The following is a 26,529-nucleotide window of genomic DNA, read 5'->3' as shown; positions in this document are numbered from 1 at the left end:
ATAAACGGATGTAACAAAGCCCGTTGCCGGACATAGCAAATACCTATGACAGTTGTAACAAAAAGCCGTCGTCGCCGTCGCGGGGCGCAGCTCGGCCATGATGGATGTAGCAAAACATTATGCCGGTTGTAGCAAAAAACGATGCTAGTTGTAGCAAAATCCTGCTACGGTTGCAGCAAAACATCGTTGTCGTCGTCGCGAGGTCCGAGCTCCGCCTGATGGATGTAGCAAAAAGCTTCGCCGGTAGTAGCAAAATTCAACTATGGTTGCAGCTTCCCCTTGTTGTGCAGTGCCATTGAAGCTTTCTATGTCTATGGTTGAAGCTTTTTTAAATGGCCGTTGAAGCTTTTTAGTTGAAGCTTTTTTAGGTGACGGTTGCAACACTTCTATACGCGGGTAGATCCGGGCATGGCGGGTAGGCAGTTATGGCGGGCGGCGAGGGAGCGCCCTGGCCGCCGGCGATGGAGCTTGTGGTGGCCCAGTCACTGCCGGAGAGGAGGAGGGGAGGGGATGCGCGCCCTTAAAGGCTGTAGGTTAGGGATGGATCTGACCATCGCAGCAGGCAGCCATGACGGCCGGCGAGGGAGCGCCTGGCCACCGGCGATGAAGTTCGTGAAGGCCCAGTCGCAGCTCGGGGGAGGGGAGGTGCGCGCACGTAGGCTGAAGGTAGGGGATGGAGGTGCGTAAGGAAGGAGGCGGGGATGCGCGGGCGCGTTTGCCAGCGTGACGTGTGAACCGGCAGAACGGTTCGGCCGGTGCGCCGTTTCTAAACACTTCCCATAAAAATATAATACTTCTGATGTCTGCCTAAGAGGGCTTAAAAAGATAAATTCAACTGTTACGCAATTACAAGACCAGGAAAAGCAACATCACTTTTTTTGCACGAGCTTCAGGCTTTCAGCCAATAGCGACACTGTCAGAATGTTGAAGCTGAGCTTCCCCTATAATCCTTTGGAGCAAACAATACTCTCACGAAGAACTGTCCATAGTCCAAGATTGAGTCATCAGGAGAAACAACAGCTCCAACATGTTCATCTTGAAAAGTCCACTTGAACACTGAACCGTTCACTTCTAAAAAAATATGCAGTTCTTCATTTGCTTTCACTGCGACAACATGCTTGAATAGTTTTTCCTCACCAAATAATTTGTCATCAAACAGCACAACCCCACGAAGAGGATAGTTATCATATTCGGTGCTAAAAGCAGTGAACAACACATGGTGAGGATGGCTGACCTTTGCATATACTTGTATTACAGCCTCAACACTTTCTGAAAGGACTATATATTTCAAGTCCAAATTGCAATTATCACCAGAAATCCGTTCATAAAGCATGAGATCAGCTTCAGTCCGTACATCAATCTCAGCATATGCAGAAAGTAGTTGCTTGTCATCTGATTCATCCCCTTCTTTCTTTACCCAAAGATCAACTTCTACTAAAGCCTTATCCAACAAATACATTCCTCGACAAGGGCTACAAAGTGGTATGACAAAGGAACCCTAGGATTTAACAGCTTGTTAGAACTAATAAGCGATATCCATTTCCACATACATTAGCATGTATCAACACAACAAACTCAGTAAGATATACTTGCACATGTTCAAATTAACTATTGAGTGATACTCCCATCTTGAGGTTGCTTTTTTTTTACATATCCAAGACATGCAAGTTAATGCAATTGTGTCCGTTTTATCAATTGCTCAACATTTATGACATATCAGATTAGATTACCACTAGGGACCTCACAATAATTACCTAATGCCCCTCTACTATCTAGCTGATTGGGAGTTATAACCGTCTTAATTGCACATGTGTAATAAAAAACGACAAAGAAATAGAGTAAGTGTCTATATTGAAGTATATTAACAAGATGACCAGTTTTGTATGTTGGTGGTAAAAGTATAATCATATCCAATTTTGAGAACTGGTCTGATGGCTTGATGTGATCATCTATCTAATGCTTAACAAAATAAAAGCAGACCTTTTGAACATGGAGAAACAAATTAACCTGACCTCTCACACATCTTTTAATAGATGCGAGTAATGAAGGAGACAAATCAAAGAACCAAACTGACATAAATATCAGTGTTTTAATAATACATCAATCAACCATTTCCGAAAGAAAAACAAGCATACTATCTTCAGGAGGAAAGGAAGTCTTAATTACCTTCTTTTCAATCGTGACAGCGTCATCCCTGGGACGGTTAAAGACGTAGTTCCGTCGCTTGTCCAAGTAATCCCGAATGGCAAATATTCCATACACACTAATGGGATACAAGGGTTCAAAGCTTGATAGACGCATGCAGAATAATTGTAGCATATAACTTGGTGTGCGCTTTCCAAGAGTTGATGGGGCTGCAATTATTTAGTGAGAACAAAAGCAAGTTATTATTTTAGTGAAAACAAAAGCAAGTTGGTAACAAAATACATAGATAATTAGATATCTTTCCTACTTATAAAGGTTGGAGTTGTGCACTACCCACATGTGGGACTAGCAACATTCCAAGAGACATAAATAAACAAATGTAACTTTTACTAGGTGTGAGACCTATCCCGAATAAACAAATACACTGCTACCCTAGTGTGAGAATAACACTCTTGTAAAAACAAAAGTTATAAATGCAACGATGCCTCCAATTCAAAATAATGGCCTTGATTTTAGTTTCTCTGCCCAACCAATTCTTCGGTTCTATGTCATAGCAGAAGAGGGCAAACAAATTAGGCGAGAGATGTTGTCCTCCTACCTAATCTACGATCGTGTGCATTCAACTTACTAACGCCCATTATCCTGTGTTCCAAATTCAAAATGTATCTGACTATAAATCTTGCAAAGGACCTACTACGGTCGCTCGAGACTCTCTAGCGACTGCAACATGATTTTTTATTATATTCACACTCTTTTTAATTGTGAACCATGCAACAGCCACAAAACACCAGTAATTCCTCATTTTTAATGGTTTCGTAGCAACGCACGAGCATTGTGCTAGTCAGTATATCACAACGGCAGATGAATTAATTACTAGGAATCAACGAATGGCAAACAGCACTTACTGGTGGAAGTGTCATGGGTCCTGTAGATACGATGGTGGCACTTGAGCCCAAGGACACAGGCACCTGTTGCGTCAGGGAACACTCTCATGGGATAGACGGGGCAAGGAGCATCATCATCCTTCTCCTCCTCCTCCTCATCATCATCATCTTCATCATCTCGCAGAGCCATAATCTCCCTGCACAGCTTCTCGTGTTCTGTAAGCTGTTGGGAGTACCTATGTACCCATTTGTCATCTATGGCCTCTGCTTGGCTCTCGGGGTAGAGCTTTCCTGAAGAATTGATGTAGAACAGCTCAGCAGATAAATATATAGGAGTATTTTTGTTTCATCTGTTGAGAGAATCAGCAGCTTTCCTGGACAGTTTGTCTCGGCTAGGATCACTTGGCAATTGCGGCCGTCGTCTTCATAATCGCTGCTCTCCTGTGTGCTACCATCGCCTTCATCCCCTCCTACAGAATCAATCAATGTAAATCAAGGATCTATGGATACTTAACACATCTGTAGGGGGAATTGGCTACCTTGTTCATCGTCGTCATCACTGCCCTTCTCCCGTGCGCTCCAGGTGCTCCAGCAGTCATCGCTGTCCTCCTCCCGCGGGAACATGAGGTCCAAGGCACGCCTGGCGACTTCACATGGATCTGAATCTGCTGCTCGGTGACAATAGACAAATAAGTATTTGATCAACGAATAATTGAGTTGGCGGAAACAATATCAGTAAGAGGAATTCCAGTGCGGAAGAGTGGAGATGCACGATATACGCACAGGTGCTCATGCGCGCCAGCTGGTCATGGAGCTCGGCAACCTCCACCCCGTTCCGCCGGTCGCCTGGGTCTTCCGGGTAATCCCAGTCGGTGCAGGCGTCGGGGTGGTGGGCGCCGTCATATGACAGGTTCCTCGATTCAAGGAAGACTTGCTCCTCCGTCGATGCCATCAACACGCTAGGGTTCCTTGGCGACGGCGGCGGCGGCGGCGAGTTGGGTCGGGACAGGTTAGGGATTTCTGCTCGCGGTCGTGGGTGTGGGGAAATTGGGACGTTTTTCTTTCTTTTTTCTTTCTTTCGAGGTAGTACATGAAAGGGCCCAAGGCCCGGCCCGGTTGCTCAATCAATCTATCTGCTTATGGACACCTGATGAGTGAAATCAAGCATCACTTGACATTACTAGAGTTTACTCATGTGAAATTAGTCCGTGATCAAAATAGAATAGCTGACAATCTAGCTAATATTGGTTGTTTTGGAGGTAATACCGCTTGTTGGTTGGCATCTCCAACAGCAAGCCTAAAATTTGGATATCTCAAAACGGTTTTAAACTAGATGACACCTCTCGCGTTGTTGCGGAAATCTGTTGCAATATATTTCTAGAGATTTCATTTTATGAAACATGAATATTGGAAATGAACTAAGACAAAAAAATGCATATCCTATATACTTAAGAAGTTCACCCCACTACTATATTTATCTCTACATGAAGTCTATCCACATTATCAAGTGGGCCATCTGTGCCACATGAGCAACTGTACAACATGCATAATGACACAATGTGTTTGGTAAGCAACAAAACATGAACCGTCCCCGGTTCCAACTTTCCATGTAGACCCATCTGCCATCGTCCACACAATTACTCCTCGTCGATTAGTTCTGCCGGCCTCTACGTCTTCTTCACCAAATCGTTTCTTTTTCATCTCCTCCACTATTTTCGGACGGATGGATCTATCATCTACTCCCTCCGTTTCGAATTACTTGTAATTCGGAAATGAGTCTAGATACGGAGGTATCTAGCACTAAAATGAGTCTAGATACATCATGTATCTAGACAAATCCAAGACAAGTAATTCGGAACAAAGGGAGTATGTTTTGCCTATGGCGCGTGCTACAAATCAACCGGTTGATTTGTTGAGAAAGTAAACTGCCTCGACAGCCGTTGGATCAACCAGCGCTCAGCCGTCAGATCCCGCGACCAGATAACCACGTGCGACGCGCTTTGAGGCGACCGACCGTTGAAACGCAGTGTGTGTTTCAACGCAGCATACCCCCGCAGACAGACACCCACCTGATCCCCGCGAATTGCGCGGCGGCGGCGGCGACCGTGGCAAGGTCTGCCCATTATCTATTATTTATTATTCAACAAAGGTCTAACAAGAATATACATCAAGCCACCCGAAGCCATCACTCACACCTACAAAACTCAATAATATGGAGTGCTCTCACTCCCCATATCTAAACCGGTGTCGTCGTCAATCCATCCACATAATGTATCGGAACTAAAGCCGGTGTAGCAGACCTAAAGCGTACACCACATGCACACGTTTTAGAAGCCGCGCCATCATCATCGAACTGCTGACCCATCTTCGGGAGAGAGATCCGAATCATCCTTGCCAGTCCGTCCATCCTTCGACGCCACCATGGCGCCACCGCCCTGCGCTCATCCATCCAGACGCGAAGATTCTGGAGGATCTGCCGCGCGTAGCACCTGCGACTAGGCATGACACAGCGTAGCACCTGCCGGCCAGGTATGACTTTGACGTCTCCACCGAAGCTCCGTGCAAGACGAAGCCGCTCCACCTCTTGCCTCTATCTTCCAGCGCTGCTCCACAAACGATGCTCCCAAGAGAGAAACGACACCGCAGTGCCATCATCGTCCGATCTGGAAGACCAGATCTTAGAGTTTCCCCCGAAGCAGCACAAGTGGATCAACAGAAGTTACACGATGATGCCTTCATCAAGGTAACGACGCAGAACACCGCCATTGCCTGCCATCGGCTCAGTTTTTACCGGCAACTCTGTCTTCCCGACTTGCAGCCGGGACTAGATGACGGATCTCGAGATCTGACCATCCAGCCTCAGGACGACCACCTCCAACGGAGGAGATGGCCACCACCGCCGGCTGCACCGGCTAGATCAGATATGATCAGAGGCGCCGTCGAACAGTCCACCAGGCCCTCCACGCCGCCTCCGCCGATCCGACACCCGATGGCGCGCCGCCGCCGACCGTAGCCACCATCCTTCCCGATACAGTGACGCGCCATGCCTACAGCTAATACCGCCCGAGGCAGGGCCGGTCACCACGTCGCCGCCTGTCGCAGCCATCGCCGTCGCGTCGCATAGATTGGATCGGCCGCGCCACCACGTGTTTAGGGGCCCCGCATCACCCCTAAGACGTGGGAGAGTGGGAGTCCTCGACCACCGCCGTCGGCCTCCGGGCTTAGCCCGGCGGCGGCGGAGGGAGGGGAAGAGGAAGATCGCGCCCCCAGCGGCTAGGGTTTGGGCGCCGCCCGAGTAGCCCTAGCGGGGACGACACGGGGGCAGTTGGACAGGGTCCTCGATAATGTTTGAATTTTTACCCCTGGCTCAATCAATTTGCTTATGGACACTTGATGAGTGAAATCAAGCATCACTTGACATTACTATAGCTTACTCCTGTGAAATTAGTACGTGATCAAAATAGAATAGCTGATAATCTAGCTAATATTGGTCGTTTTGGAGGTAATACCGCTTGTCGGTTAGCATCTCCAATGGCAAGCCTAAAATTTGGATATCTAAAAAACAATTTTAAACTAGATAACGCCTTGCGCGTTATTGCAGGAATCAGTTACAATATATTTGAAGAGATTTGATTTTATGAAACATGAATATTGGAATTGATGATGTATGAACTAAAACAAAAAATGTATATTATATATAGTATTTGATTGTTGTATAGTTAAAAATGCATATTAACACCTGGAAGGTAGCTGGCCTTGCGTGGCGCCCAAGGATTTGGTTACTGGATGGTAAATTTGCTTACCATTGGTTAGTCCTTTATCTCACCACCAACTATAAACACATATATCAAAAGTTTCAATATAGACAGTGGTGTATTGTTAAATGGCCATGGCAACTCTCACATAACAAGAAACTCGTTGTGGGTGTTGTGGTAACGGGTGGAGATCTCTGCAGTACTGCATTTTTTTTAGAAAAGGAGGTTCAACCCCTGGCGTCTGCATCAATCGATGCATGCAGCCATTTTTATTAATTATTTCATAAAGATCTGACAACAACATACATCAATCCACCCAAAGCCACCACTCACACCTACAAACTCGATAATATGAAGTGCTCTCACTCCCTATATCTAAAATAGGTGTCGTCGCCGATCCATCCACATAACGTATCGAGACCAACAGCCGGTGCAGCCTACCTAAAGCGCACAGCAGATGCTCACGTTTTATAAGCCGCCATCATCATCGGACCACTGACCCATCTTCAGGAGAGATATCTGCATTGTCCTTATCAGTCTGGACATCCGTCGACGCCACCGCCCTGCGCTCATCCGCCCTGACGGGAAGACTCTGGAAGATCTGTCGTGCGTAGCACCTGCCAACCAGGCATGACTCAGCATAGCACCTGTCGGCCAGGCATGACTTGACAGCTCCACCGAAGCTCCGTGCAAGACGAGGCCGCTCCACGTCCTGCCTCTGTCTTCCGGCGCTGCTCCACACACGATGCTCCCAAGAGAGAAACGACACCATAGTGCCGCCATCGTCCGATCTGGAAGACCAGATCTAGGGTTTCCCCCGGAACAACACGAGTGGGTCAACAACAGTTACACGACGATGCCTTCATCAAGGTCACGGCGCAGAACGCCACCATCGCCAGGCGTCGGCTCGGTTTTCACCGGCAACCATGTTTCCCCAATTCGTAGCCGGGACTAGATGACGGATCTGGAGATCCGACCACCCAGTCTCAGGCCGACCACCTCCGACGAAGGAGATGACCACCACCGCCATGTCCCGCCTCCATGCCGAGAAGGGCCGTCGGACTCCACCGCCGTCAGTAACTTCACCCGACGCCAGGCCACACAGCCACCAATAGCACATCACGAGCACCCCGGGGATGCCTCCCCGACCTGCCTCGGCGCCGATCCAGAAGGCCGAGCGCAAGCAACAAGATGAATCCGGCGAGCAACCAGCAAAACCGTGTGCACCACGGATGTCAGCCCGAAGGGGATCTCGCCCGACTCTGCCTAGCACAGGTGCCATTGCCCCCGCATCGTCCAAATCCGGCAGATCGACCACCGGCCGCCGTAACCATCACCAGCACGCAGCCCGCCTCGTGCAGCCCTCCACGCCCGCCACCGTGGCAGCCCAGCATCGCCGCGCCCCACACAACGCCGTGTTCCGGCCAGGGTAGATCACCCCACGGCGATCCTGCCTCGCGAGAAGGAGAAAGCGCCCCGCCGCCGCCCATGCCGGGCGGGCTTCGCCCACCGGCACGCTCTGGCGGCGGCGAGGGGAGGGATGGGGAGGAGGTCACGGTTCGGCGGCGGCTAGGGTTTCCTCCCCTGCCGCCCGTGGGAGCGCTAGAGGAGGTCGCGAAACAAAGGTTGGTTCTGTAGTACCGATGACACGTGGATGCAGAGGTCCACACAATAGCGAATGTACTGCACAGTGTGCTTTTGCAGAGGATGCCCGAATCCCGTGGTAAGTACGGGCCATCCATAACAACTGGTCACGGGTTCAATCTGCACCTTTTGCATAATTTGTAGGATAAAATTAAGGCATTGTGGGGGAAAAAAGACCTCGACATCGCATTGTGGACGCAGCAGGAAGATGGTGCTCTTCTCGTAGTCGTTTCTCACATTATCTGTTCTAGATATGCGCTAGCTTGGCCGTCAAAATTGATGGAATTCCTGAATTGACCCTTTTGAATAAATAGCGTAGGTATTCAAAATTCTTCCATTTTCAAAATTTGCAGGGACTCAAGAATTAGTGCCAACATTTTGTCGAACTGTTGATAAATTACCGTTTCTCCAGATTTCCGGTACTCAATATTTTACATTTTAAGCAAAGGTCGTGCCGTTTTCCTCGACAAATATCATGTTCTCAAATGTTGTCTACAAGACCCATTGTTTGGTTTTTAGGTACTAATTAATGTAGTAGCTAGCAAGGAGGTCAAATTTCGCTCAATAGTTTTTGACATTTTTTCTACTAAGGTATTTTTTACATGGATTATGTGTCTCCTAGTCGTCGTTAGGCCTCCCATACCGCACCTTCATCCTCCATTCCAACAATGCCCCCCCCCCCCTCCACGCCGCCCTCACCAGACGAATTGGAGAAGCAACGATGGATAATGTGGTTGGCGCAGGCAAGAAACGATTGATGACGATGTGTTCTGCTAGAGAGAGAGAGTGCATGTAGGAGCAGAAGGAGGCGGAGCTACCGCATGAGAGAACCTCGGCTAGAAGTCGGAAGTTCTGATGTGCAAAAGAGATGCCAAGAGAGAACGTAGGAATGCAACAGACATCATCTTCTCGAAGGCCATCGATGAAGAGTGCGCTCGGATGCCCACACAGAGTAGATCAAAATTGGTCCTACAATGGGTGTTGCAACTTGCAAGAGGTTAATCTCTGATTCCGATTCAAAGAGGCTGATGGTGATGTGTCGTGGGGATAATGCCTCCGAGAATGCTCCCACCACCATCTAATTTCGCTCCGTCTTCAGCAGCTACCTTGCCATACACTTGAACAGGTACCTAGTGCCGATTGAGCTAAGTTTCTATTTACTAAGTTAGAACCATAGATGATGAATATCATAAATTAGAACCATAGATGATGATTTTTCCTCTCTCTAGCTAGTAGCTTAAACTACAATGTGCCTCATACCAAGATAGCTAGGGCTTAGGTGTGAGTGCAATCGTTAATTCTTTTTCCTTTCTAAGACCTTTTTTTTACTATTCACACCCACATGTTTCGAGCTTCGGGAGACTGCTTGCTGCATGTGGCATGAGCGAACGGCGGATGCCAAATAATGTCAAGCTTGTTCATGATGGTGGTACTAGAAATTAATCCTAAGGACAGTACCATAAAATCATTAACCTCACATGTTAGGATGCTCTAATTACAACACTGTTATTTGGAACTAAATCACAATGTTCATTTATTGTTTGCATATAAAAAGTAAAGTCAAGTGCGTGCACAATCTTACTGCAAAAACATATACATGCAAAATTAATTCCTGTCCATAAATTTAGGTGCAACAAGTTTTTGTAGGGATCATACGAAAGAACGAAATGCGCTCGGGGAATTAACTGCTATTAATGAAGACTCCTATTAAGGTCTTCTAGTTAGCGGATTGAAATATTTTGCTTTTCCGTCATACCCTCAAGACCAAAAGCTGCCAAAGGCTATCAGTGGTTCTCGTAGAGGCACATGAGGAAAAGAGATAAAAGTGAAGTGTGGATTCTCCTTTGTTGGTGGGAATGAGAGGGATCAGAAACAAGATGAACTCTTTACGTTAATTTGGGTGAACAGAGAGTTGTTCTTGCAGAGTATTCCGCCACATAACTTCATGCCAAGAATGATAGTCTCGAGTACCAGACAAATCAGGCCTAAAAAATTATGGCTTCAAAGGTGTGGGGCAAGGACTTCTATGAACCACTAGTGACTGAAGCATTGAACTTCGTTGGTGCCAACTGAACTCGAAGAAATAGCTTCTAGATGTATTGAATCTTTTTGCATGTATCTTCGACTTTAGCCTTTCTAGTTCAGTTGTCGAGACCTGTTATTCTTGTAATTTGCCTCCGTTGAAAGGGTTGGGTCAGCTTACAGTTGCTTTGTTAGCTTTTCCAATGATGCCATGCTTGTAAGACCTCTTCCACTCGACATGTGCTTTAGCTGAGGTGCTAAACGCATTAAAGAGTTTAGAAGCTAAAGCCCAATGCATAGGTGCCTAACTTGTTGTAGCTAAGATTCCTTTATTTAATCATTTAGCAACTAAACTCCCCCATGCATTGGTGGGCTTAATTCATTTAAGTGTTGTTTCTAAGTTCACGCGCTTGGCATTGTTTCTTCCTGGGGTCCCCAAACTCATCTCTCTCCTATTAGTTACCATACCACATCAGATTTTTCACCTAGATGGCAGCCTTAGCATATGTACAAGGTGGAGCACTGGGAGGGGTCTAATGTGCGCCATTTGGATGGTGATGCTTGTACTTTTTGGGAAGTAAGTTTGTGAGCCAATTTGTTTCTATAATATAAATTAGAGAGGGCGACCCCTCTTTTATTCACACAAAAAGTGCAACAAATTTAGTTTTATATGTGCTTGCAAGCTTGAATAGAAATCAAACATTCCGAGATGCATAGTTGCTGGTTCGTGCAGATCATAGACCTAGTTCACACATACAAATGTCATACCATGACACAAAGTTTGACTGGAGCCAGTGAAACCCGCGTGAGGTGTTTGATGAAGCCTTGCTTAAAAAATCATGACCAATTTTTGATAACTGCACAATAGACTAAATATTACAATTTATTGCACTTTTGAAATAAAGAAAATAATATAAAGGAAACTCGGTACAAATATGTACTCCCTTCATATCACAAATACATGTCGTTTTGGATATGTATTTGGTCAAATATAAATTAGAACTTTAAAAGCAAATGTACATACAAATATAAACATTGTTCTAAATATTGAAATAAGGAACTTGTGAACCATATGTTTAGATTCGTGTTGGAATATATATTTAGAATATTTTTTCTTTGTTTCACATATGTATAATAAAAAATCAGTGGTCAAAGGTAAATGTTGAAGACGATCACTTTACAAAACAATACGCATTCATGATATGGACCTGTGGAGAGTAGTACAGTATTTGTGCCTAGCTTGTGATTTATGTTTCAGTCTTATTGGATGACAGGATATATATTTTTTCTAGGAAATACATTGTTAGCATAAAATTTTCAATCATGTGAAGTTGTATAGTCCTTCCATTCATAACAGTCAACGAATTTGTCCGCTTTTTCCTTGTTCTGTTAGTACTAGCACTACAATTTTTTCTTTTGCGGGGGAGTATTAGTGTACTACATTGCAATAAGAGTATTAGTGTACTACATTGTAGTAAGAGTTCTTCTAGTTGGATGGACGAGCCTCCGAGTTGTGTCACTAAATTTGTGGACGATTTAATGTTGTTTGAAGTTTAATAAAGCTAGCCATGATGGCCATCACTCAAAAGAGAAAAAAAAACTTGTGTATTGATTCGAAATGTTGGTCTAGGCTGGGATTGGGTGGGCCCCATGGCACGATACAACCCGCGGCAAAGCCGGTCCAGGCTTAGGCTGGGCTTGAAAAAGCCTGGTGTTCAACAAGCAAGCCCGAGCCCAGCGCGACACGACACGTTTTTTGCGTTACACAAGCCCAAGCCTGGCCCGACGCAAAAGCCTTAAGCCCAAGCCCGGCCTGACATGACACATTTTTCCATCACACAAGCCCAAGCCCGGCATGATGCAAAAGCCCAAAGCCCGAGGCTCCCCGGTTGGACTTCTGGGCTATCCGCTAGTGCTGCTCAGAATCATCATCATCAGAAAACTAAAAATACTTTTTCCCTCTTGCTTCTAGATCAGGAGCAAAGGGGAAGGGGAAGCTGGAGGATATCATGCAAGAGTTGGCTCTGAAGGAAGAGGATCTTGATGACGTGATCTTCAAGGACAACGATGCCCCTGCGGAGGAAGAACTCAGATGGATGGTATTGGCGCATGTGCACATGGACAAGGGTTTTAGTACCTACTGGTTTTCCGAAACATGTGATCTGCTTGGGATCTAGCAAGACAGGTGGAGATCAAAACCCTAGAAGATAACATATTCCAGATGCAGTTTAACTGCTTAGGGGACTGGGAGAGAGTCACCCAGGGGGGACTGTGGCACTTCAGGGGGAATCCAGTTATCATTGTTCCTTATGACGGTTACTCGAAGACCACATCCATCGAGCTATTCAAGTTTGAAATCTGGGTGAGGATCATTGATCTGCCGATAGCATATCACGACAAGGTGAAGGCGCTGGCATCAGAGTTGGGCGAGTTTGTGGACTCGGAACCTTCATCCTTCGATTTTGAGGGCAACTTTTACCGGGTGAGGATCAGGCTAGATGTGCGCAATCCACTGAAGAAAGTAACGTCTCTGATCCGCGGTGGAGAGCGGCAGATATTTGCAGTAAAATACGAGCGTCTACCCGACTGGTGCAAAGTATGTGGCATGATGGGCCACGATTTCAAGGAACACGGTGATGGAGTCCACCCTCCTTCGGCACTGATTTTCAAGAATTTGCATGCTCCGGCTACCACTGCATGGGGGACGAAACGCCGTAACAGCAACCAGAAGGGTGGGAGGCAATAAGCAGGTCAGGGCAGCAACGGGCAGGAGAAAAGTGCAGGAGCGGAAGAGCCGTCGGATGTTGATATGGAAGTGAATGATGAAAACCGTAAGCACAACTCCGACGAGATGTTGTAGAGTCATAACCCGGGGTACGGGTCTGGAGATAGTGCCAGCGACAAAAAGTGGAGAGACGCCTCTTAGCCCACCTCCAAAAAAGGACTCCAAGAGGTCTAAACCAACCCTACAAACTGAGAAGAATCCTGCTGGAGTGCTGAAGAAGATCCTCCCACAGGGCAAAAACTATGATGCTAGATCGGTGGCCTCCTCGGCGGAGGACCGCCGGGCGCAATGAGTTTGTTAAGTTGGAACTGCCGGGGTATTGGCAACGCCCCGACAGTTCAAGAGCTCCGCGAGATAGCGGTAAAGTTTGCCCCTAAAGTGCTATGTATAATTGAAACTCAGATAGGGAGGGATAGAGCAGAAAATCTAGCAAACACTTTAGGTTTTGATTCATCATTTGTTGTTGACTCCGCTGGTAGAAGCGGGGGCCTAGTTCTTTTTTGGAATAATGAAATAAAGGTGAAAATTTTGGGCTACTCGAGGTTCCATATTGATGCAAAAATCTGTGATATTGGTTCGCAACCTTGGCGTTTGACATGCTTCTATGGAGAGGCACAAACACATCTTCGCCAAACGTCATGGGACACCCTGAAGGGGTTGGCTGCTCATAGCCCCCTCCCATGGGTCTGTTTGGGCGATTTTAACGAAGTGCTAAGATGGGACGAACATGATGGTATAGTTCAGAGATGCCAAGCATAGATGCAAGGCTTTCGTGATGCCGTGGATGTTTGCGGTTTGAATGAATTGGGTTTCCAAGGCAGGATGTGGACGTTCGAGAAGAAAGTGACAGACAGCACTTACACCAGGGTGAGGCTAGACAGAGCCCTTGCTACGGCAGAATGGAGCTCTCTGTTCTAGGGTGCAGCCTTGGCGTTTGACATGCTTCTATGGAGAGGCACAAACACATCTTCGCCTATTCTCTTGAAGTTGGAATCCGCGGCGAGGCATCAAGCGAGAGAAAAGCTCTTTAGATACGAAGTTATGTGGGACTCTCATGCAGAGTTGAAGCAAACCGTGAGATCGGCATGGGATCCAAATAGCCAAAACCCATCTGCGAGTGTTGTACGAGCAAAGCTAGCATCGTTGGCTAGCAATCTGGGAGAGTGGAGCAAACACACTTTTGGCAGTGTGCGAGGAGAGATCAGAAGTTTAAAAAAAGAGTTAGACAGGCTGAGAAACATAAATGGCAGGACCGGCCCGAGTGCCGCTGAAGTGAAGATAAATGATCGCCTAATCGAGTTGTACCTCCGAGAGGAGTTGATGTGGCGCCAGCGGTCGAGAGTAGATTGGCTATCGGCGGGTGACAAGAATACACACTTTTTTCATCTTAGGGCATCGATGAGACGCAGTAAAAACTTGATCAAGTCTCTACAAAGACAGGACGGAGAGCTCACAGATGACCCAACCGAGATGCAACAAATGGCGTGGTAGTTTTATCATATATACCTCGGAGGGGGTACAGGGGATGGAAGAGGTGCTGCAACATGTACCAGCAAAGGTAACAGATGAAATGAATGACAGTCTCATGGCTCCATTTAAGGAAGAGGAAGTTAAAACTGCACTCTTCCAAATGTTTCCCAAGAAGGCCCCCGGGCCGGATGGGTACCCAGTGTTGAGGAACATAGTAATTTCAAAAAAATTCCTATGCACACGCAAGATCATGGTGATGCATAGCAACGAGAGAAGAGTGTGATCTACGTACCCTTGTAGACCGACAGCGGAAGCGTTAGCACAACGCGATTGATGTAGTCGTACGTCTTCACGGCCCGACCGATCAAGCACCGAAACTACGGCACCTCCGAGTTCTAGCACACGTTCAGCTCGATGACGATCCCCGGACTCCGATCCAGCAAAGTGTCGGGGAAGAGTTCCGTCAGCACGACGGCATGGTGATGATCTTGATGTACTACCGTCACAGGGCTTCGCCTAAGCACCGCTACAATATTATCGAGGATTATGGTGGAAGGGGGCACCGCACACGGCTAGGAATATGATCACATGGATCAACTTGTGTGTCTATGGGGTGCCCCCTGCCCCCGTATATAAAGGAGCAAGGGGGAGGCTGGCCGGCCCTTGTGGGCGCGCCAAGGAGGAGTAGGATTCCTACTCTTAGTTGGAGTAGGTTTCCACCTTTCCTAGTCCAACTAGAAGAACGCCCGTGCGTTGCAACGGGGCCACATTAACTTTAAGAGTTCAATATTAATCATGTTAATAATACATTTAATATTCTCATACATATCAAGTGACATTGGCGACCTTTTTTGTCAATTTAGCAACGGGCTCGGTTGCAACGGGCTCTTTATACATATCAGACAACTCGCTACTACTTAAACTACAACTATGGCTACCAATATTTTTTGTCAATTTAGCTCAGCAATAGTGCCTGGCTTAATAGACTGCTTTGCATTCACCCCCTCAGAAGACAGAGAGAACCAACTCAACATGTTAGAAGATTAACAGAAATTTCATTTGTATGGCATGAACATATAGCAGGAGCACCAACACATAGATCAGCAGAGAACAGAGCACAGCATGCACATACTCGGGCCATCTATATCATACACACATAGCAACGCACACACGCATCACGCTGGCATACACATACAGAAAAGTAGGCACACACGCATCATGCGCATTGGCCGGTGCGACGCACGCAGAGCAAGTACGTACGCACGGAGAGCAAGCTAGCAAGCACGCACGCGTCCAACCCCGCTGCTGCATGTGCTGGCAGAAGGTGAGGCAGCAAGGGAGACTGCACATTGAAGCTGTCCATGCAACACTGGAGGTGCTGGGCCGGCGACGGCGGTGTCGGGACGGCGCTTGATTCGTTCCCGGTGGCGTGGAGCTTGGGGCGGCAACGCGGCGATAGCTAGTGCTCGGGGATGGGGGTTTGGGGCGGGGGCAGTCGACCCGATGGCTGGCGAAGTTAATGGGCTCGGGCGGCTGGAAATTCGGCGGGTGGCGGCGGCACAGTGCGAGGATGGGATAGGCGGAAAACCTAGCGGGCGTTCAACTACCAATACCCACGCCTTTTTTAGGAGAATTTCTTGTGAAAATAACGTGCGACGACGACTTAGCGAGCGGATCCCCTTAAAAAAGACATAGCGAGCAGATTCCCTTAAAACTGGTAGGAATGGATACGATTGATGACGTTGATAAATAGTGGTGAATGTTGGCCTAATTTACTATCATCATGCATGGAAACGAATCATCAAGAAAAAGAATACTTCCTATTACTACACTCATAGGAAGCTTCCTAATCTCTGCTACCAAACAGTTTCTGCCCAAACAAGGAAGGAAAGTAATGGACGTGATTCGGAAGAAAACAAACGTTATGAAGATTAATTAATATAGATTTGATCTTTAGAGATTGATTGTGATTGATTCTTTTACATAAAGACATTACTAAATAATTTGCGTCAGTATGGAAACGAATCATCAAGAAAAAGAATACTTCCTATTACTACACTCATAGGAAGCTTCCTAATCTCTGCTACCAAACAGTTTCTGCCCAAACAAGGAAGGAAAGTTATGGACGTGATTCGGAAGGAAACAAACGTTATGAAGATTAATTAGTTTAGATTTGATCTTTAGAGATTGATTGTGATTGATTCTTTTACATAAAGACATTACTAAATAATTTGCGTCAGTATGGAAAGTACTGATCCGTTCAGTTTTTTTCATTGTGTGAGAGGGTGAAGTGAAAATAAACCAATAAAGTGGGGGAGGCGACGAAAAAAATCTACGACGGTTAACCTACGAAAAAAACCGGACGAAAGTGGTGGGACGAAAAAAACCTGAAAGCGAGACTACCAACTGCTCCATTAGGAGTAGAGACTAGGAGAAGGGGGGAAAGGGGGGAAGAGGGGAAAGAAGGGAGAGAGGGGTCGCGCCCCCAACCCCTTGTCCAATTCGGACTGGGCTTGAGAGGGGCGCGCGCCACCTCCTGGTCCTTTCCACTAAGGCCCATTAAGGCCCATTGCTTCTTCCTCGTATTCCCGTAACTCCCAGGTACCTCCGAAAATACCCGAATCACTCGGAACCTTTCCAATGTCCAAATATAGTCGTCCAATATATCGATCTTTACGTCTCGACCATTTCGAGACTCCTCGTCATGTCCCTGATCTCATCCGGGACTCCGAACTCCTTCGGTACATCAAAACTCATAAACTCATAATATAATTGTCATCGAAACCTTAAGCGTGCGGACCCTACGGGTTCGAGAACAATGTAGACATGACCGAGACACGTCTCCGGTCAATAACCAATAGCGGAACCTGGATGCTCATATTGGCTCCCACATATTCTACGAAGATCTTTATCGGTCAGACCGTATAACAACATACTTTGTTCCCTTTGTCATCGGTATGTTACTTGCCCGAGATTCGATCGTCGGTATCTCAATACCTAGTTCAATCTCGTTACCGGCAAGTCTCTTTACTCGTTCTGTAATACATCATCTCGCAACTAACTCATTATTTGCAATGCCTGCAAGGCTTATGTGATGTGCATTACCGAGAGGGCCCAGAGATACCTCTCCGACAATCGGAGTGACAAATCCTAATCTCGAAATACGCCAACCCAACATTTACCTTTGGAGACACCTGTAGAGCTCCTTTATAATCACCCAGTTACGTTGTGACGTTTGGTAGCTCACAAAGTGTTCCTCCGGCAAACGGGAGTTGCATAATCTCATAGTCATAGGAACATGTATAAGTCATGAAGAAAGCAATAGCAACATACTAAACGATCGGGTGCTAAGCTAATGGAATGGGTCATGTCAATCACATCATTCTTCTAATGATGTGATCCCGTTAATCAAATAACAACTCTTTTGTTCATGGTTAGGAAACATAACCATCTTCGATTAACGAGCTAGTCAAGTAGAGGCATACTAGTGACACTCTGTTTGTCTATATATTCACACATGTATTATGTTTCCGGTTAATACAATTCTAGCATGAATAATAAACATTTATCATGATATAAGGAAATAAATAATAACTTTATTATTGCCTTTAGGGCATATTTCCTTCAGTCTCCCACTTGCACTAGAGTCAATAATCTAGTTCACATTGCCATGTGATTTAACACCAATAGTTCACATCATTATGTGACCAACACTCAAATGGTTACTAGAGTTAATAATCTAGTTCACATCGCTATGTGATTAACACCCCAAGAGTACTAAGGTGTGATCATGTTTTGCTTGTGAGATAATTTTAGTCAACGGGTCTGTCACATACAGATTCGTAAGTATTTTGCGAATTCTATGTCTACAATGCTCTGCACGGAGCTACTCTAGCTAATTGCTCCCACTTTCAATATGTATCTAGATCGAGACTTAGAGTCATCCAGATCTGTGTCAAAACTTGCATCGACGTAACTTTTTATGACGAACCTTTTTGTCACCTCCATAATTGAGAAATATTTCCTTATTCCACTAAGGATAATTTTGACCGCTGTCCAGTGATCTACTCTTATATCACTATTGTACTCCCTTTCTTAACATAATGTAGGGTATATAATCGATCTGGTACACAGCATGGCATACTTTATAGAACCTATGGCTGAGGCATAGGGAATGACTTTCATTCTCTTTCTATCTTCTGCCATGGTAGGGCTTTGAGTCTTACTCAATTTCACACCTTGTAACACATCCAAGAACTCTTTCTTTGACTGTTCCAATTTTTGAACTACATCAAAATATTGTCAAGGTATGTACTCATTGAAAAAAAAACTTATCAAGCGTCTTGATCTATCTCTATAGATCTTGATGCTTAATATGTAAGCAGCTTCACCGAGGTCTTTATTTGAAAAACTTCTTTCAAAACACTCCTTTATGCTTTGCAGAATAATTCTACATTATTTCCGATCAACAATATGTCATTCACATATACTTATCAGAAATGTTGTAGTGCTCCCACTCACTTTCTTGTAAATACATGCTTCACCGTAAGTCTGCATAAAACTATATGCTTCGATCAACTTATCAAAGTGTATATTCCAACTCCGAGATGCTTGCACCAGTCCATAGATGGATCGCTGGAGCTTGCATATTTTGTTAGCACCTTTTGGATTGACAAAACCTTCTGGTTGCATCATATACAACTCTTCTTTAAATCCATTAAGGAATATAGTTTTGTTTATCCATTTGCCAGATTTCATAAAAATGCGGCAATAGCTAACATGATTTGGACAGACTTAAGCATCGCTACGAGTGAGAAAATTTCATCATAGTCAACACCTTGAACTTTATCAAAAACCTTTTTCGACAAGTCTAGCTTTGTAGATAGTAACACTACTATCAGCGTCCGTCTTCCTCTTGAAGATCCATTTATTTACTATGGCTTGCCGATCATCGGGCAAATCCATCAAAGTCCATACTTTGTTCTCATACATGGATCATATCTCAGATTTCATGGCCTTAAACCATTTTGAGGAATTTGGGCTCATCATCGCTTCCTCATAGTTCACAAGTTCGTCATGGTCTAGTAACATGACTTCCAGAACAGGATTACCGTACCACTCTGGTGCGGATCTCACTCTGGTTTACCTACGAGATTCGGTAGTAATTTGATCTGAAGTTACATGATCATCATCATTAGCTTCCTCACTAATTGGTGTAGTAGTCGCAAGAACAGATTTCTGTGATGAACTACTTTCCAATAAGGGAGAAGGTACAATTACCTTATCAAGTTTTCTACTTTCCTCGTACTCACTTCTTTTGAGAGAAACTCCTTCTCGAGAAAGTTTCCAAATTTAGCAACAAAAGTCTTGCCTTCGGATCTGTGATAGAAGATGTATCCAATAGTTTCCTTTGGATATCCTATGAAGACGCACTTCTCCGATTTAGGTTTGAGCTTATCAAGTTGAAACTTTTTCACATAAGCATTGCAACCTCAAATTTTAAGAAACGACAGCTTAGGTTTCTTGCTAAACCATAGTTCATACGGTGTCATCTCAAACGGATTTAGATGGTGCCCTATTTAACGTGAATGTAGCTGTCTCTAATGCATAACCCCAAAACAATAGCGGTAAATCTGTAAGAGACATCATAGATCGCACCATATCAAATAAAGTACGATTACGACGTTCGAACACACCATTACACTGTGGTGTTCCAGGTGGCGTGAGTAGTGAAACTATTTCACATTGTTTTAACTGAAGACCAAACTCGTAATTCAAATACTCTTCTCCACGATAAGATCGTAGAAACTTTATTTTCTTGTTACGATGATTTTCCACTTCACTCTGAAATTCTTTGAACTTTTCAAATGTTTCAGACTTATGTTTCATCAAGTAGATATACTCACATCTGCTCAAATTATCTGTAAAGAACAGAAAATAATGATACCTGTCGCGAGCCTCAATATTCATCGGACCACATACATTAGTATGTATGATTTCTAACAAATCTGTTGCTCGCTCCATTGTTCCGAAGAACGGAGTCTTAGTCATCTTGCCCATGAGGCATGGTTCGCCAGCATCAACTGATTCATAATCAAGTGATTTCAAAAGCCCATTAGCATGGAGTTTCTTCATGCGCTTTACACCAATATGACCTAAACGGCAGTGCCACAAATAAGTTTGCACTATCATTATTAATGTTGCATCTTTTGGTTTCAATATTATGTTTATGTGCATCACTACGATCGAGATCCAACGAACTATTTTCATTGAGTGTGTAACCATATAAGGTTTTATTCATGTAAACAGAACAACAACTTATTCTCATACTTAAATGAATAACCGTATTACAATAAACATGATCAAATCATATTCATGCTCAACGCAAACACCAAATAACACTTATTTAGGTTCAACACTAATCCCGAAAGTATAGGGAGTGTGCGATGATGATCATATCAATTTTGGAACCACTTCCAACACACATCGTTACTTCACCCTTAACTAGTCTCTGTTTATTCTGCAACTGCCGTTTCGAGTTACTAATCTTAGCAACTGAACTAGTATCAAATACTGAGGGGTTGCTATAAACACTAGTAAAGTACACATCAATAACATGTATATCAAATATACTTATGTTCATTTTGCCATCCTTTTTATCCGCCAATCACTTGGGGTAGTTCTGCCTGCAGTGACCAGTCCCTTTGCAGTAGAAGCACTTAGTCTCAGGCTTAGGATTAGACTTGGGCTTCTTCACTTGAGCAGCAACTTGCTTGCCGTTCTTCTTGAAGTTCCCCTTCTTCCCTTTGCCCTTTTCTTGAAACTAGTGGTCTTGTCAACCATCAACACTTGATGTTTTTCTTGATTTCTGCCTTCGTTGATTTCAGCATCACGAAGAGCTTGGGAGTTGTTTCCGTTATCCCTTGCATATTATAGTTCATCACGAAGTTCTACTAACTTGGTGATGGTGACTAGAGAATTCTGTCAATCACTATCTTATCTGGAAGATTAACTCCCACTTGATTCAAGAGATTGTAGTACCCAGACAATCTGAGCACATGCTCACTAGTTGAGCGATTCTCCTCCATCTTTTAGCTATAGAACTTGTTGGAGACTTCGTATCTCTCAACTCGGGTATTTGCTTGAAATATTAACTTCAACTCCTGGAACATCTCATATGGTCCATGACGTTCAAAACGTCTTTGAAGTCCCCGATTCTAAGCCATTAAGCATGGTGCACTAAACTATCAAGTAGTCATCATATTGAGCTAGCCAAACGTTCATAACGTCTGCATCTGCTCCTGCAATAGGTCTGTCACCTAGCGGTGCATCAAGGACATAATTCTTCTGTGCAGCAATGAGGATAAACCTCAGATCATGGATCCAATCCGCATCATTGCTACTAACATCTTTCAACACAATTTTCTCTAGGAACATATCAAAATAAACACAGGGAAGCAACAACGCGAGCTATTGATCTACAACATAATTTGCAAAATACTACCAGGACTAAGTTCATGATAAATTTAAGTTCAATTTAATCGTATTACTTAAGAACTCCCACTTAGATAGACATCCCTCTAATCCTCTAAGTGATTACGTGATCCAAATCAACTAAACCATGTCCGATCATCACGTGAGATGGAGTAGTTTCATTGGTGAACATCACTATGTTGATCATATCTACTATATGATTCACGCTCGACCTTTCGGTCTCCGTGTTCCGAGGCCATATCTGTATATGCTTGGCTCGTCAAGTATAACCTGAGTATTCCGCGTGTGCAACTGTTTTGCACCCGTTGTATTTGAAAATAGAGCCTATCACACCCGATCATCACATGGTGTCTCAGCACAAAGAACTTTCGCAACGGTGCATACTCAGGGAGAACACTTCTTGATAATTAGTGAGAGATCATCTTATAATGCTACCGTCAATCAAAGCAAGATAAGATGCATAAAAGATAAACATCACATGCAATCAATATAAGTGATATGATATGGCTATCATCATCTTGTGCTTGTGATCTCCATCTTCGAAGCACCGTCGTGATCACCATCATCACCGGTGCGACACCTTGATCTCCATCATAGCATCGTTGTCGTCTCGCCAATCTTATGCTTCCACGACTATCGCTACCGCTTAGTGATAAAGTAAAGCATTACAGCGCGATTGCATTGCATACAATAAAGCGACAACCACATGGCTCCTGCCAGTTGCCGATAACTCGGTTACAAAACATGATCATCTCATACAATAAAATTTAGCATCATGTCTTGACCATATCACATCACAACATGCCCTGCAAAAACAATTTAGATGTCCTCTACTTTGTTTTTGCAAGTTTTACGTGGCTGCTACGGGCTTAAGCAAGAACCAATCTTACCTACGCATCAAAACCACAACGATAGTTTGTCAAGTTGGTCCTGTTTTAACCTTCGCAATGACCGGGCGTAGCCACACTTGGTTCAACTAAAGTTGGAGAAACTGTCACCCGCTAGCCACCTTTGTGCAAAGCATGTCGGGAGAACCGGTCTCGCGTAAGCGTACGTGTAATGTCGGTTCGGGCCGCTTCGTCCAACAATACCGCCGAACCAAAGTATGACATGCTGGTAAGCAGTATGACTTATATCGCCCATAACTCACTTGTGTTCTACTCGTGCATATAACATCAACACATAAAACTTAGGCTCTGATACCACTGTTGGGGAACGTAGTAATTTCAAAAAAATTCCTACGCACACGCAAGATCATGGTGATGCATAGCAACGAGAGAAGAGTGTGATCTACGTACCCTTGTAGACCGACAGCGGAAGTGTTAGGACAACGCGGTTGATGTAGTTGTACGTCTTCACGGCCCGACCGATCAAGCACCGAAACTACGGCACCTCCGAGTTCTAGCACATGTTCAGCTCGATGACGATCTCCGGACTCCGATCCAGCAAAGTGTCGGGGAAGAGTTCCGTCAGCACGACGGCGTGGTGACGAACTTGATGTACTACCGTCGCAGGGCTTCGCCTAAGCACCGCTACAATATTATTGAGGATTATGATGGAAGGGGGCACCGCACACGGCTAGGAATATGATCACGTGGATCAACTTGTGTGTCTATGGGGTGCCCCCTGCCCCCGTATATAAAGGAGCAAGGGGGAGGCCGGCCGGCCCTTGTGGGCGCGCCAAGGAGGAGTAGGATTCCTACTCCTAGTTGGAGTAGGTTTCCACCTTTCCTAGTCCAACTAGGAGAAGGGGGGAAAGGGGGGAAGAGGGGAAAGAAGGGAGAGAGGAGCCGCGCCCCAAACCCCTTGTCCAATTCGGACTGGGCTTGGGAGGGGCGCGCGCCACCTCCTGGTCCTTTCCACTAAGGCCCATTAAGGCCCATTGCTTCTTCCTCGTATTCCCGTAACTCCCCGGTACCTCCGAAAATACCCGAATCACTCGGAACCTTTCCGATGTCCGAATATAGTCGTCCAATATATCGATCTTTACGTCTCGACCATTTCGAGACTCCTCGTCATGTCCCCGATCTCATCCGACTCCTTCGGTACATCAAAACTCATAAACTCATAATATAACTGTCATCGAAACCTTAAGCGTGCGGACCCTACGGGTTCGAGAACAATGTAGACATGACCGAGACACGTCTCCGGTCAATAACCAATAGCGGAACCTAGATGCTCATATTGGCTCCCACATATTCTACGAAGATCTTTATCGGTCAGACCGCATAACAACATACTTTGTTCCCTTTGTCATCGGTATGTTACTTGCCCGAGATTCGATCGTCGGTATCTCAATACCTAGTTCAATCTCGTTACCGGCAAGTCTCTTTACTCGTTCTGTAATACATCATCTCGCAACTAACTCATTAGTTGCAATGCTTGCAAGGCTTATGTGATGTGCATTACCGAGAGGGCCTAGAGATACCTCTCCGACAATTGGAGTGACAAATCCTAATCTCGAAATACGTCAACCCAACATTTACCTTTGGAGACACCTGTAGAGCTCCTTTATAATCATCCAGTTACGTTGTAACGTTTGGTAGCACACAATGTGTTCCTCCGGCAAACGGGAGTTGCATAATCTCATAGTCATAGGAACATGTATAAGTCATGAAGAAAGCAATAACAACATACTAAATGATCGGGTGCTAAGCTAATGGAATGGGTCATGTCAACCACATCATTCTTCTAATGATGTGATCCCCTTAATCAAATAACAACTCTTTTGTTCATGGTTAGGAAACATAACCATCTTCGATTAACGAGCTAGTCAAGTAGAGGCATACTAGTGACACTCTGTTTGTCTATGTATTCACACATGTATTATGGTTTCGGTTAATACAATTCTAGCATGAATAATAAACATTTATCATGATATAAGGAAATAAATAATAACTTTATTATTGCCTCTAGGGCATATTTCCTTCACCCAGCCCACTTCTTTCAGAGACACTGGGACATATGTGGGGCCTCGGTCACCAATGTTGTTCTTGGTATTCTAAGGGGTGAAGAAAGTCCCGCATGCATAAATGATACTTTGCTGGTTTTAATACCAAAGGTAGCAAATCCAACACTTTTGACTCAGTTCCGACCCATCAGCCTTTCTAATGTATTTTACAAAATAGCATCGAAGGTACTTTCAAACCGTCTCAAAGTGATCTTACCTGATATCATATGAGAGGAGCAATCGGCCTTTGTTCCGGGGAGGCTCATCACAAACAACATAATCTCAGCCTATGAGTGTCTACATTTTATGAAGAGAAACCGGTCGAAGAATAACAGTTTTTGTGCATTGAAGTTAGATATGATGAAGGCTTATGACAGAGTTGAGTGGAGTTACCTCAAAGCCATTATGGAGAAACTAGGGTTTGCAGCACCATGGGTCTCCGTCATTATGAACATGGTATCTTCAGTCTATGAGTGTCTACATTTTATGAAGAGAAACCGGTCGAAGAATAACAGTTTTTTTGCATTGAAGTTAGATATGATGAAGGCTTATGACAGAGTTGAGTGGAGTTACCTCAAAGCCATTATGGAGAAACTAGGGTTTGCAGCACCATGGGTCTCCATCATTATGAACATGGTATCTTCAGTCTCTTTATCAATTTTATTTAATGGATTGAAACTGGAGGAGTTCAAACCCTCCAGAGGTATTCAGCAGGGAGATCCTATTTCTTCATACCTGTTCTTGTTGGCAGCAGAGGGCCTTTCGTGCCTTTTGAAATCACAAAACCAGTCATCCCAGCTTGGCGGAATTAAGGTGGCACCGACGACACCGTCAGTAAACCACCTATTATTCGCGGATGACAGTCTGCTGTTTTTAGGGCAAGTGTTAATGGAGCTGAAGAGGTATCAAACCTACTGGAGACCTACTGTGCGGCATCGGGACAGAGAATAAACAGAGAGAAATCCTCTATATTTTTCAGCAAGGGGTGCCCGGAAATTGTAAGATCGGCAGTGAAAGGCCATCTTCATGTTCCCAATGAATCATTGAGTGACAAATATTTGGGGTTACCTACGGATGTAGGACACTCCAAAAAGGGGACTTTCAAATATTTAAGTGATAGAATTTGGGAGAAGGTAAAAGGATGGATGGGCAAACTACTGTCAGCAGGAGGGAAGGATGTGCTAATTAAGTCTGTTGCCCAGGCTATACCTGTTTTTTCAATGTCATGTTTCAAACTCCCCAGGGGGCTGTGTGAGAACATAAGTGCCATTATTCAAAAAAATTGGTGGGGTTGCAAACAGGGTAAACAAAAACCAGCATGGGTATCTTGGGAGGTGATGACAAGACCTAAGTATCTGGGAGGTTTGGGCTTCAGAGATC

At 44.9% G+C, this 26,529-nt stretch overlaps 1 protein-coding gene across 2 annotated transcripts; it reads right to left on the bottom strand.

The window, feature by feature from the left end:
* Positions 1–780: 780 nt before the first annotated feature.
* Positions 781–4,075, bottom strand: LOC119360630. Of its 2 annotated transcripts, none has more exons than XM_037626183.1 (6): positions 3,813–4,075; positions 3,569–3,697; positions 3,404–3,499; positions 3,051–3,320; positions 2,167–2,354; positions 781–1,498 (listed from the first exon to the last, which is right to left on the bottom strand). In XM_037626183.1, the coding sequence occupies exons 1-6, from the start codon at positions 3,979–3,981 to the stop codon at positions 917–919; spliced, it is 1,434 nt and encodes a 477-aa protein (XP_037482080.1). In that variant the 5' UTR covers positions 3,982–4,075; the 3' UTR covers positions 781–916. The 2 variants fall into 2 exon arrangements, with proteins under 2 accessions (XP_037482080.1, XP_037482084.1); XM_037626187.1 differs by having other exon boundaries at positions 3,569–3,694.
* Between the last annotated feature and the right edge of the window lie 22,454 nt (positions 4,076–26,529).

Source organism: Triticum dicoccoides, chromosome 1A (genome assembly GCF_002162155.2).
Source record: "Triticum dicoccoides isolate Atlit2015 ecotype Zavitan chromosome 1A, WEW_v2.0, whole genome shotgun sequence".
In the NCBI taxonomy this organism is placed as follows: Eukaryota; Viridiplantae; Streptophyta; class Magnoliopsida; order Poales; family Poaceae; genus Triticum; species Triticum dicoccoides.
This window is presented reverse-complemented; position numbering and strand designations above follow the sequence as displayed.

Coding starts and splice junctions, on each gene's coding strand:
- LOC119360630 (XM_037626183.1), bottom strand. CDS start 3,981: ATGGCATCGACGGAGGAGCAAGTCTTCCTTGAATCGAGGAACCTGTCA. Junction 3,698..3,812: donor GCTGGCGCGCATGAGCACCT/GTGCGTATATCG, acceptor GTCACCGAGCAG/CAGATTCAGATCCATGTGAA. Junction 2,355..3,050: donor GACCCATGACACTTCCACCA/GTAAGTGCTGTT, acceptor AAATAATTGCAG/CCCCATCAACTCTTGGAAAG.